This window comes from Tupaia chinensis, unplaced genomic scaffold, assembly GCF_000334495.1.
Source record: "Tupaia chinensis unplaced genomic scaffold, TupChi_1.0 Scaffold000207_1, whole genome shotgun sequence".
Lineage (NCBI taxonomy): Eukaryota > Metazoa > Chordata > Mammalia > Scandentia > Tupaiidae > Tupaia > Tupaia belangeri.
Genome location: NW_006159682.1, coordinates 3,789,897 through 3,804,173, shown reverse-complemented (window position 1 = coordinate 3,804,173; position 14,277 = coordinate 3,789,897). Strand labels below are relative to the sequence as shown.

Here is a 14,277-nt window from a genome sequence, read left to right as displayed (position 1 = left end):
TCTTAAAGTTCTAACATGTTAGTGTTCACTGCGACTAGGATAATCAACATGTTCTAGCTTGCTGGTGACAGCTGCAATTTACAAGTGCCACTCTAGCACTAATAGTATCCCTTTAACTCCTGTCATCCTACCTGTGCTTCTAAGAGGGGTATGTGCAGTGTATGTGTGTGTACTGAATAGATTTTCCTTAAGCTTACATGACCTGGACCAGCAGATGGCATAATGGCTATGTTGCTGGACTCCCATAGAGTCGACCGCGGTTCAAGTCCCGAACCTGGTAGCTTAAACTCACGCCCGGCGAGTGTGTGTGTATGCCCAAGACCCCGAGAGGAGAATGGGGGAGAAGAGATTGTGATGTGGCCATTGCCACTTTCTGTCTCTCTCTGTCTTTCTGGCTACACATGTGCCCTATAGCAAAAACCTCTCAAAAAAAAAAAAATTCCCGGAGGGTAACTCAGCGGCCATTAGTTAGCATTTCCCAGTCAGTGCCACACGGACCTGAAGATAGCATTTATGGAGAGTGGGGAGAGCTGAAGGAGTTGAGGTGGTGGCTGTAACAACAAATACTATTACAAGAAAAACTTAGTTTAAGAAGTTCTGAGATGATTTAATAAATACTTAAGGATTATCAATTACATGCCAGACTCTATGACATGCTACAGAAAAACATGTTTATACCGGGATTTCTTAAAGTTCTAACATGTTAGTGTTCACTGCGACTAGGATAATCAACATGTTCTAGCTTGCTGGTGACAGCTGCAATTTACAAGTGCCACTCTAGCACTAATAGTATCCCTTTAACTCCTGTCATCCTACCTGTGCTTCTAAGAGGGGTATGTGCAGTGTATGTGTGTGTACTGAATAGATTTTCCTTAAGCTTACATGACCTGGACCAGCAGATGGCATAATGGCTATGTTGCTGGACTCCCATAGAGTCGACCGCGGTTCAAGTCCTGAAACTGGTAGCTTAAACTCACGCCCGGCGAGTGTGTGTGTATGCCCAAGACCCCGAGAGGAGAATGGGGGAGAAGAGATTGTGGCATGACCATCCCCCGTGGGGAGTGATTTCTCGTTTTCTGTCTCCCTGTCTTTCTGGTGAGCATACAGGTCCTATTGCAAAAACCTCTCAAAACAAACAAACAAACAAACAAAAAACTCAAAACAAAACCCCTTACACCAGACATGTGTGCGTGCATGCCCAAAATCCTGAGAGAAGAATGAAGGAGAATGGATTGGAGTGTGGCCATCCTCCCTGGGAGCTGATTTCTCACTTTTTGTCTCTCTTTCTCTGTCTCTCCACTAAGCACAAGTGCCCTATAGCAAAAATCTCTCTTTAAAAAAAAAAAAAAAGGCTTACAATGACCAACAAAATACTCATATCTTTATCCCTACAAACATTTCTTAGGACTGTGGTCCTGGTCCACAGACCATGGTTTAGGCTCTATGCTAGTCTCATTACATAGCTAAGGAAACTGTAAGACCAGAGAATTAAGAGACTCATAGGAAATGGCAGAGATTTCTGTATGACCAAAGCCTTGGTTCTGGGCTTTTATCTCTGATGCCCCTTCTGATATATCATGGATTGGCACACTAAAACACTCTTAATGTGACTTTTAAAAGTTCTGTCATTAGATAACAAGTATTATATATTTTCCCCTAATACAAAAATAAATCACCCAATTTCTTTTTTCTTTTCCTTTAAAAAGTATAACTATAAAATTCACCAAAGATGAAGTCAATAAGAAAACATCAACTTATAGCCAACTCATCAAGCTTGTAAGCCACATTCATTTATTTCCCACTCTGCGTTCTCTCCCCTCACTGTCTAGTAAATATGAGGTAATTGATTTCTTTGTATTTTCAAAGTGTCACTGACTTCACAGTGTGTATTGGGACAGAGAAAAAGAGGCTAATTTTATCAAATGACTTTTTTTTTTCAAGTACTACCCCAAAGAATTCTGCTATAATATTTTGCTCCCCTTGTGGTTCCAAGTGCCATTCAAAGTAAGAGTATTACTTTCTAGGAAGACATACTTATGAAAATTCTAAAGGTTTAATTACAATATACTTCCCTTATCCTTTCTGAGTTTCCACAAGCTTACTAACAAAGATTATTTTCATAGTCTGGTTGTACTGAAAGTTATGGCCATAAGGAAAATCATGTAAAAATTCTATGTTTAAAAATTAGTTATTCACATTTTTAATGATACATAGCCACTGCTGTTTCCAGTTGTTATTCATTCTAGGTAACTTAAGTAGTTCTTCCAGAAATGATAAAGTGATTATATAATCTTTAAGAAGAAAGTTATTTCTTATGAGCTAAGAAATAAGAAACATAAATAGCCTTTTCTGGTGGAGAAAAAAGTACTAATTAAAACAAGGTTTAAAAGCTTGGGAAATTAATTTCTATTATATCCTTTTGCTCATTACCAAGAAAAGGAAGTTAATGTTAACCAAATCTTACCAGATAGGATAATCAGTCAAGAAGATGAAAAGAAAATTAGAAAGTGATTAAGGCAAAAGGACATTTCTGAGATAACCTATTATTGGATTTAAAGATGTTTATATCAGACATATGTGACAACAAATCCTTGTCACAGTATGGACGTTGTGATTGTGTTCCAGAATTTAGACATTTGGAACATAGCATACTCTTCTGTGACACTAGTTTTAAAAAGGGCTTTGCTATGATAACTTAACATTTGAAGTAATACACTTATTTAAATCTACCTAGTGTACTCAATTTTTTAAGAAAAGAAATCCAGATATTGATCACATCAAACGTTTTCATTGAGAAGTTGACACAGACACTCATACAGTTTATCATGGATGGCCTCAGAAGCTTTCCTGTGTATGAGAAACAGAGCTACAGGCCTTTTTGTATAAGTTCCTGTACATCTTGTCCATGCTGTTCTCAAAGATGGGTCGGTGGGATTTTCCCTTGTAAGAGGCTGCCCGGTTGGACCAGTATTCACCATCATCCAAGTGGAGAGTGCCACGTGGCCGCTGATAGGAGCTGTAAGAAAGAATATAAAGGACTTAAAACAATAGTGAAACTAAGTTAGAGAGAATACTATATATTGGGTCATCGGAAAAGTCGTGACACATTTTTTGCATAGAAAAACAGAAAAATACATCATGACTTTCCCAATGACCTAATAACTCAAATATTACTGAGTACTTTATGGGTGTGTGATACTTTGTTGGGATGCTGAAATAAGATACAGTAAGGTCTGTGCCTTCAAAGGGAGACATTCTAACACGGAATAGCAGAACTACTGGTGTAATGTAATTACAACAATAAAATGAAAATTCTGTGTTAGAGTTAAAAATAAATTTAGAGAACAGACACAGATGCAGCGTGATAGAAGGAGAGCACAGATGTTGGGTCTGGCTAGTAGGAGAATACATAGCCTGTAAACTCAGGCACCCCTAGAAATGAATTCAAGCTAACTCTTCACAATTGTGAGACTTTGGAAGTACATAGCACAGTGTTTCCCTTGGACACAGATATCCTTAAATATGAGACACCAGGCTAGGTACTTTATACATATTCATCAATAAATACCACAATCCTTAGAAGCTGGTAGATGTGGAAACTAAGGTTCAGTAAAGTGAAATGACTTACCCAAGACTACCCTGCTAGTAAGTGGCAGACTGGAGGAGGAGACCAACAGGTCTTTCTATATTCTGATGGCTTTGTTAAAATGGGATTCTACCTTGTATCTTCCAGTAATATTTACTAGATCATGGCAAGCTTTCTTTACACGTGGCAACATCTCTTCACGTTGGTAATTCTGAATATAATATAGGGTCTTTGGGTAATGTATATATTTTAAAACATGATTATCATTATATATACATGTTTGTGGCTCTCAGGCCATTAGGACTACGCTCTGCTGCTATTGTCCTCAAGAAGGTATAGCAAGTTAGGTTGAATATAATCCATGGAAAATGGAAACAAGGAGAAAAGTCTAAATTTAAAATATAGGGAAGACCTACTGTAGTTTTGAAGATCTTAAGGGGGAGGAGGAAAGAGAGACAGAAAACATACAGGAAGCTAATGAAATAGACCAAGACTAAGCTTGTTGTAATTTAACATATTTTCTTAAATTAAAATATTCACTTCTTCGAAGTCTGAATGTACTTTTAGAAAATAAATAATTGGCCTACGTGAGTAAGTGAAATACTTGTTATGGAGCACTTGGTCCTCTTAGAGAGTAAGATGTTTATGACATATAAAACTGTGTATCACAGTTATTAAATGTGACAAATATCTCTGTCCTTGTATATTTAGAATCTCACTTCACAGAAACAATTTCTTCCCCTGACTTATCCATCTCATGATGTTACTTCTATTGTCAGTTGTGAAATAGGAACCCCTGAAGCTGTAGATCTGTAAAGATAATTTGTTATATAGCCTACAGTCAATCTATCACCTGTGCACAATAAAAATGACCACAGAAAAAAAGCATGGAATGGCTGTGCTATCGTTCCTAGAGTTTGACACAGTGTCAGTGAGAATGTACAGTAATGAGAATACTCATAGATTGGAAAACAGTTTGGTGTGACCCAGTATGAGTAACTATGTAACTTTAGCTTGCTATTTCCTCTCCTAGTATGTGCAGGAGGTATGTGCAAATATGTCCATAATAATACTGTTTGTATAGCTAAGAACTGTAAATGATCTAAATATCTACCTACCTTACAACAGAGATAAATCTAATTGTAGCATATGCATATAAAATAGCACAGCACACAACAGGCAAAGTGAATGACCTACAAGTATATGCATCAACACAGATAAAAATCAACTGACTAGGCAAAAGCAAACTACAAACAATTCATAAGTACGATTGCATTTATAAAAGTTTAAAACAAGAACTAAATAATCTATTGCTCAAGAAAAGTTACACAATTAAACTCTAAAGAAGAATAAGAAAAGGATTAATAAAAAAGTCATAGTAGCAGTATTCTCTGTGGAAAAAAGATGTGATTGGTGGGGGTATATGGTGACTTCACAGGTATGGGTTATTTTCTAGTTCTTAAGCTATGATGATGAGTACATAGGTATTAATTTTACATCATCATTATTATGTAGGGTGCACAAGCCTTCAATATATTCCTCTGTTATAACTGATAAATTGCACAATAAAAGTTTTTTTAAAATGTAACTCCATATAGCAAATAGGTCTATTTTCTAATGGCTTTGCTAAAATGGATTCAAATTTGTATTTTCTAGCAATATTTACTAAATCATAGTAATTTTATTTACATTTGGTAACAACTCTCATACTAGATAATTTTGAAAATTATATAGTTTCTGGGACACTAAAGGTATTTTAAAAGATGATTAACATACATAACTCATTCACTCAGTTTCAGAGTGGTGATTAGAATAATCTCAAATACTATCAGTATGATCTTTAAAATTTTTCATAATGCCTTAGCCAACCCTTGATGTGATTGCTTTGATATAACAGCACCCTCATCCATCAGCTTTTCACAAAAAATTGTCTAGCCAATTGAATATAACTTATTTCATACAATTTCTCTCCAGGTCTAACTCCTGCTGTCACTTAAAAAAAGCTTTTGACAATTTGAGTCAAATGATGGGGGACATTAATAGGAAAATTGGGCATGTACCTAATACCTCTGCAAGCAGCCTGAATTCCCACTTACACTTGTTCCTTACACTGCTCTAGGAGTCCTAGTTGTGTTTTGTTTGTTTAGTTGTTTTGCACTTTTTTTTGTACTAAGCCATGTGCTAATTGGCATTTTATAAGTATAGATCTGTACCTGTCTCTCTGTTGTCCACAATCATCAACTTACTGCATACGTAAACTTTATTACTGTTTAGTTTCCAGGCTAGTAATGGTGCAATAAACCTACTCAGCTGAAGTGTGAATTTCTAGCACACATCACTACTAATGTTCAAAACTATGGTGTGGATTTTTCTCAGTTTTTAAACCAGAGGACTATCACAACAAACTATATTTATTGTTACCAGGCACAGATTTGCTACTGCTTTGGTTCCATTAGACAATTTTTTTTTTCCCCAAGTTTCAAAGCTGGTAAAATGTCAGCATCTTGCTATGAATAAATAAATTTCAGAAAGCTCTTTGGGATCAACTGTGAGCCTGATAAGGTCCGATAAAGTATAGCTAAAGTGGCCAAACAGACATTCTAATGATTTAGATCTGGCAAAATTTGGCAGTGGATTTATTTCTATTTAAACTGGAAAAATTTTACGAATAGTATTGTGGTTCTCTGGAGAAAACTGGGAATTGGTTTAGTATGGATGTCTAAATTGCAAAACAAAAGATATGAACGTAGAATGGTCCTAATATTGGAGACTATGAATAGGTGAAAACAGAATATAAGAATCTATTTACTTCCAGACACGGAAGGACTAAGGACTGGCTCTCAAATTAGTGGATTATGTCAATTCTGATGTTTTGTCACTGAGTATATTAATAAGTTCAAAATGTATTAAGTGTTTAATTTAAAAATTTAAAAAGTTTATCTGGGCACATTCCTACCATTACTATTCTGAAAAATATACGTAAGCAAACAGAAAATAGTTTTTAACAATAGCTAGTTCTATAAAAAAGAATGTTGCTAAAAATTTGGAGTAACAGTCATTAAAGAGCAGCTTAGGGGCCAGCAGGTGGCGTGGTGGTTAAGGGCACTGGATTCCCACATGGCCAACCACAGTTCAAGTCCTAGAACTGGTAGCTTACCTTCTCACATTCTTTCTCACTTTCACTCTGTCCCTCTCTGGTCAAATTTAAATAAATAAAGTTAAATAAAAAATAATTCTAAAGAGAAAAAGAGCAAATTGTATTCTTAACAGAAGTTAAAATTTTTTTTTCTTATTTTTCTCCTTTTGTAGCTAACTCACATCTATATGGAGCACTACCGCAGGCCCAATTAGGACCAATGCTCATATAGGATAATGATGCCAGAAATGTACAAAAATGTAGAGAATTTTAAATACCCTGAAAGGTAAAGAAATTTTAAATATATTTATAAAGTGCTAAAAGGAAGATAGAGCATCCCAGGGCCCTAGGAATTAGCAGGATTATTAGCAAATGTCTAAAACGTCCTAGAAGATAAGCAATATGAAGTAAGAAGGAAGTCTACATTTCCACAGCCTAACTTCCAAAACTCAAAATATTGCAAGTAAAGTGTCATTTATTAACTCCTTGATAAGAGACTTAATTCAAGTGAGTTTCACACTCAGAAGTTGCTAGAAGACATGAGACAACCATGAGCACGCTGATGCCTAGAGGACGGACGAGCACTCTATTTGCCCATTCCGCTCTTGTAGAAAGCCCTGAATATCTGCCATACTTCGTGCCTGGTAACCACAATGTATATGCAGACTGTAAGATAAAATACTGAGTCCTCAGGATAATATTTTGCTGAGAAGAACACGAAAAATAATTTTTCCTTACGAATATTTTCTATTTTATGGGTCATTATCATTATATTTTCTTTTCATTCTTTAGATGGTTTCCTTTAGTTCTTTGAGCATAGCTGCTTTGAAGTCTGCTGAATCCAATAGCTGGGCTTCCTCAGAGGCATTTCTAATAATTCAGTTTCATGTATATGGGTCACACTTTTTCTTTACATGTTCCAAAATTTTTTTTTTGTTGAAAAGTAGACATTTTAGATATCTATTCCAGCAACTCTGGATTCTGACCTCTCTACCAGTGTTGTTATTGTTTTCGATTTTCTACTTAGTGACTTGCCTGCACTGATCTGTAGACTCCATTTCCCTCACACTGTGCAGTTGCTGGTATCACTTGATCCTCCCCCCCCCCCCCCCCCAATGTTTCCATTTTACAGCCCGGCTTCCTACGCTACTTCTGGGTCAGCATAGATTAGTGGCCAAAAATGAGTGGTCAAATACAATAATCTTATAAGGCTTCATTTTTCTGTGAATGGATCTATGTGTTACTTAGGAAATATATTTGAAGTTCATCCAATTTACAAGTCTTTTCTGAATTTATTTTTTGCCTTCATATGACCTCCTATTTAGCCATAAATTAGTAGCTCACTAAGGCTCGGTTCTGAGACTAGACATACAGCATTATGTATGCTTATGAGACTAGGCCCCATTGTGGGGTGCTTTTACCCAACCCCCAAACCCCACTCCTATGTCTCTCTTTAGTGAGTGCATGTACTCTTGCAATTAAGAGGGAAAATTTTTTTTTGAAGATTTCAAACCTCTCCTGATTGTTGCCAGTAGGATCATTATGAGAAATGTTACTGCACCTGCACTTGAAATTTTCCAAGCTCTGCTCGGTATAAAGCTAGTGCCTCTGGCAGCAGAGGTGTTGGTCTTTCCATACAACTGCTCCAGTAGAACTTTTGTTCCACCAGAAGTTCAGGAGTGGTGGGTGAGATGGAAGTTCTAGGTTAAAATGCCACATACTAAGGTTCAGTATATTTTTGAATGAGGTTCAATAAATTTTCTTGATAAATGCTTCTCAATTTGTTATATGCCTTTTGTCAATTCATAAGAATTTTGAAGTAATTGGTTATGACAATTCTGTCTGGTTTTGTTGCTTCTTTTTGGGGAGAGGAGCTTAGCTCCTCAGTCATTCCAGAGATTCCTGAATACTTCCCTTGACCTCTGTCTCAATGAGCATCAGCAGAGGGATGATAGTAAGCCAAGATTCCAAACTCCTCCTTTACTTCTGCTGATGGAAACCTTAGGGCTACCTAGAAGGTGATTACTTTGAGTGTGACTTCCACCAAATCTTTCAGATGGAAAGTAGAATGGGAATATCTACTTGTCCTAGTATATAATATGACTTGGGGCTAAAAGTAAAATAATATATTAGCCATTTCAGTATCTTCTGTAAGTTATCCACTTCTTCCTACTGGTCCATGTTGTATATAAGAGAAGTGGCAAGGATTTTATAATCTGAAAGAAAAAAGTGCAAGCACAACTTTTCTGATATTCAGCTAACTCTCTCACTTAGGAAGAACCTGACTGATCAAAAGATCAGCTATTAACATTGCCTGGTGAGCCGAAAAAGACCCCAAATTGAGGTTTTTGGCAAACTTCAGATATAGAGCAGTGCTTTTGAAAATGTGATCTTTATACTACCTGCATTGGCATCATCCTACAATATTTCTTAAAATGCAGATGTCCAGGTCTCGTCTGTATACAGAAAATAGAATCTTTGGGGTAGGAAGTGGAAATCTATATGTGTAAGATGCACCCTAGGCAATAATTAGAAATATTAAGGGTAGAACATCAGATCGTATCTTTTATTTGCCCTACTCATTTCTCATCTAAATTAGAATTATATGGGTTAAGCACCCAAAATTGAGATTCTAACCCATATAAAAATCTGGAAAATAGAGCTTTAAGAAAGAATAACAAAGGATAAAAACATATATTCTTCCTCAAAGTGTGTACTCTCTGTCCATTCCTTTTTCTCTTTGGATTGCTTCTCTTCCAAATTCCTCCATAAGATAAAACCTACCTTATAAAGAAGCCCAATTTGTCTCTTACCTGAGGGGGGAGTAACTTTGGGACAGGAGGTCACACGTACTTGTACTCTCTGTAAGAGGCTAAAGAAGTCCCCACAGATTCATAGATAATCCAGCCTAGTTAACCAGGCTAAAAGATCAGGGAATTGAGTGTGAAACTCCAGTTATCAATAAGACAGGTTCCAATACTTGGAATACCTTTCTTATACCTATTCCTCAAGAATCTCAAGAAGGTAAAAGCCACATAGTAATTAGTGATATAGGCTTTAAGGATTAAGAGAACTTTAACTGCATAAAACCATCATTTATAGCTTTAAATACTGTATTTCATGGAATTGACACAAAGCTTTCAAAAGTCTTCATGAGGGGCTGGCAAGTAGCGTGGTAGTTAAGGTACTAGACTCCCACATGACCAGCTGTGGTTCATATCTCAGTCCTGGCAGCTTGCTTTCTCACTTTCCCTTTATTTCTCTCTCTCTGTCTCTTTCCAAATTAAAAAAAATAAATAAATAATGTAAAAAAATTATTTAAAAAAAGTCCTCATGGAAATTGAAAGTACAATCTTGCTAAAATTTTATTATTACTAACATTCCTAAACTTTTAGGCAAGAAAACCTGAATGTGCTCTTATATTATTCAAAAAGTTTTTTTTTTCATGGTCCAAAATTATGGATAGTTGTTTCTTTAGATTAGAATCAATATGCCTGAAATATGTAGATTTGCAGGACATCCAAGTAAATCTTAAGTAGGATGAAAGGCATAACCATTAATTGACTATATTTGTTTTCACTAAAAGTTTCAGTAAGGTAAGATCAGCAGGTAGTATAGTGATTAAGGCACTAGACTCCCACATGGCTGATTGCAGTTCAAGTCTTGGTCCCAGCACCTTGAAAATCATGCCAAGCATGTGTGTGCACATGCCCAAAATCTCAAGAGGCGAATGAAGGAGAAGGGATTGAGTCATGGTCATCTCCACTGGGGAGGAGAGAAGGGAGGTGATTTCTCTCTTTTTCTCTGTGTGTCTCCCCAGTGAACACAAGCACCCTATAGCAAAAATCTCTACAAAACAAAACACTTTCTGTAAGGCAAAAGTGAGACTATTTTATTATGAATTTAAATAGTTAAAAAGTAAATTACTGAACAGACTCCTTTTGAGGAGTCTTTCCTACAGGGAAAAAAATTAGAGGATTAAGAAACAGGTTATTTTTATACCAACTATAAGAAAGACCTCTTTATATAATATTAACCACACTGATACCTATATTCCGGGTCACTGTCATAAGCCGAGTCTCTGTATAAAAGACCTCTCTTCAGTTCCAGTTCGTCTTCTTTCTCTGTGTCTCTCTCATCCTGAAAATTTTAAAAGATTATCATTTATTCATTTTTTCATTGTCCCCAAAATGACTTTTATGTTTCTTTAGGAAATGTTCTTCCCTTCCCCAATTATAAGAAATTAAATTAAATGCTTGTATTTCTTAGGAAACAAAGCATGAGGATTTATTACCTTTTTAAATATATTGTTTTATTATAGTTTTTACTAATACTGCTTATCAAAGACTAGGGATTTAGTAGATGTTTCTTGAATCAACAGCCACAGATCAAGATAGGCAAATTAATAATATTTTACACATCATTCTATGTACTCCAAAGAGATTGTACCTCCATTCTGAGGTATAAGTATTTGAGTAAACTATGTAGACGAAGCATCTAACATGCACATATGACATAAAAAAGGAAATGACTTAAAATGATTTATTATAAGTCAGAAGGCAATAACAAGCCAAAAAAGGTAAAAATGAAAGGCAAGGTAATTAGAATGAATATATATGGCTACCCTTTATTGAATGGCAACCTGTTTTCAGCTTCTGATAGACACAAACAAAGGCATAAAAAAAGAATTCTGAAAAGAAAGCTTTGTAAACCATGTCATTCATAGTAAGTTAATATGTACAATAATTTCATATCAAATATCTTTCCAACTACTAGCCAACACCCTTGTTCCTTAGTCAAACAAGAACAGAAATAGAAAGAACTGATAGTAAAAAAGAAACTCGTAAGCACAAACAAGGATTTGTATTAATTTGAGCCTCAGTGATTTTAGGTAAGAACTTAGCTGAAAACAGACATGAAAAAAATGATTTGAAATTTTTGCTGACTGCATGAAACTTGGAGAAGAACATTCAGTGTAAAAATGTGAACAATAAATAGGGCAAGTTTTAAAACACCACGGAAAATGTGTGTACAAATTTAGAATTGTTATAGCTTCTAGGTTTATCATTATGAAATAACTATTACTGCTTTTTTCTTCCCTTTAGCTTGTTTCAGTCTACTATTAATATAGCTACAATAGCTTTCTTTTTGTTAATGCTTGGATAGTATATATTTGCCCTTTTATCTTTTTATCTTCAGCCTTTCATTATTGTTAGACCATTTTCTTGAACAGCATGTAGGTGGATGATTCTCATTTTTCGCTGGTCTGGAAGGTCAATGAAGTGGAGTGTATGCTCTATAACAGCAGAGAGAACATAATTTCCTGTGATGACTGTGAAAGACACAGTGAAGTTAAGAAATACACAGAATGGGTATCTTAAGAGAGAACGAGAACAGACACACTAAAACTACTCATGTAGAACACTAATGACCATCTAGTTCAAGGATATTATGGAGGGGACTTCTGCCCCAAGAAATAAAAAGGACTAGCTAATCTCCATGATTGTTCTCTTCAGATTTCAAGATTATAATCCAGGACACACACACATCCTCCATATACATATTCTACAAACATGCACATCTCTTCTAAGTGCCCTGGTATAGTGTTTTTAAGCAGAGAGGCAACCAACGTTACCCTTTACTATAAGCTAATGACTGCATATTGGTCTTTCTCCTTTGCAGGCTTTGCAATGTGTTGAAATCTGGAGATTTTAAATATGACATAGCATAAGTAGAAATTAGACATTTCTTAGCTGATCAGACTATTCTGTCCATCATTGAATGAGAGGCACTGAAGGAGCCTCTACTACTATTTTCTTTTTTCTGTCAGATTATTTTTCTTGTGTTTTTTAAGTTTCTTTTTAGGAGCATATATTTATGTGTAGTGGTCCTATCTTGCAGATGGCTTGACTCTCTTATCATTATAAAATGTTTTCTCTTTCTGTAACAACAGAAATTTCTCTTACAGTCTATTTTGTCTTCTGGAATTTGTTGAGTTCCTCCAGCTCCCTTATGCTTACTGTTCAGCTATCTTTTTATTTCCTTGTACTTTCGATGTATTTGTGCCTTCAAATATAAAGATCCAATATATAGTAGGATCATGTTATTTTCATCTTTCTGCCAAACTCTGTCTTCTCATTAGAGTGCTCAATCCATTTAAATTTTACGTAACTACTTATAACGTAAGAGTTACACCTGCTGCTTTACTACTAGTTTTCTGCCCTTTTGTTCCTCTATATCTCTATTGCAGTCTTCTTTTGTGTTAGATTGTCCAGTGCATATTTTTAATTCCCTATAGAAGATATTTTTTTTGGGGGGGTGAGTTTTTTGCTATAGGGCGCATGCGCTCGCCAGACAGAGAGAGACAGAGAGATAGAAAGCAAGAAATCACCCCCCAGGGGGGATGGCCACACCGCAATCCCTTCTCCTCCATTCTCCTCCCAAGATCTTGGGTACACACGCACACGCACCCGGCGTGAGTTTAAGCCACCGGGTCCAGGACTCAAACCGTGGTCGACTATGTGGGAGTCCAGCAACATAACCATTATGCTAACTGCTAGTCCCCGCTATAGAAGATATTTTTGAGAAATTTTCTTAGCAGGTTTTATGGGGAAGACAAATAGAATCTCCATATATAAAAATCTAAATTATTATCAACTTAGTTTCATTTGGATAAGACAACTTTGTTCCTATGTATTTGCAATCTCACTCATTTTCTTGTATGGTTATTTTCATTAAAATTACATCTTTATGAGCTCCGGACACCAGGCAGACTGAGGCTGCAGTCCCGACCCTTCCGAATCTTCACACATCCCCACCGTTCCTCCTCTTTGGACCCCAGGTTGGTTGTCTGAGACTTTAAGGCAAACTCCCACCCCACCCCACCTGCAATCCGGATCGAGCCGGCCAGCAGTTCCGGACACCAGGCAGACTGAGGCTGCAGGCCCAACCAACCTGGTCTTGTCACTCATCCTCTGGCCCTTTCCCACTAACCATTGGACTCTTTGAATTTTGGTGATTTGAATAGTGCGCATTGCATGCTGCACAATTTCCTTCTTTTGTTTTTCTTTGCTCTTGGGGTGTTGCTTATTAGGTCAGTTGAAGGCTCACCACTCCTTAGAAACAGGGAGGACTTTGGGCCATCTAGGGCTAGTGGCAACAGTTAATGGTAATTGTGAACAACAGGTAGGCCAACCATAAGAGAAATCATCAATTTTCTAATCCTGTACAACTTTTAACATTCAGAGATACCTTACATAAGTTAGGAAGAAACATATAGATTACCTGATGACTAGGAACAATCGCAGAGGCTCAAGAAATATGAGCAACCAACAAAAAGACTCTCCTTCAAGGGAAACCATCAAGCCTACATCACCCACAGTCAATACAATGGACGTTGTGGACATGTCTGATAAAGAATTCAGAATATTTGTAGTGACCAAATTAACTGAGATGGAAGAGAAAAGAGACAAGGAGCTCTAGGAGATGAGGAAGTCCTTTAATGACTTGAAAGAAGAAATGGATACCTTAAACAAGAATCAGATGGAACTTCTAG

At 36.4% G+C, this 14,277-nt stretch overlaps 1 protein-coding gene across 4 annotated transcripts in view; it reads right to left on the bottom strand.

Moving 5' to 3' along the window:
- Window positions 1-2,772: 2,772 nt before the first annotated feature.
- Window positions 2,773-14,277, bottom strand: part of SPATA6 (spermatogenesis associated 6) — a 133,218-nt gene continuing 121,713 nt past the window's right edge. For all 4 annotated transcript variants that reach the window (XM_027771351.1, XM_006147267.1, XM_027771352.1 and 1 more), the window contains 2 exons: window positions 10,771-10,862; window positions 2,773-3,016 (listed from right to left, as the gene is read on the bottom strand). In XM_027771351.1, the coding sequence (XP_027627152.1) occupies window positions 2,836-3,016; window positions 10,771-10,862 (273 nt within the window). In that variant the 3' untranslated portion in view covers window positions 2,773-2,835. The remainder of the gene's footprint in view (window positions 3,017-10,770; window positions 10,863-14,277) is intronic.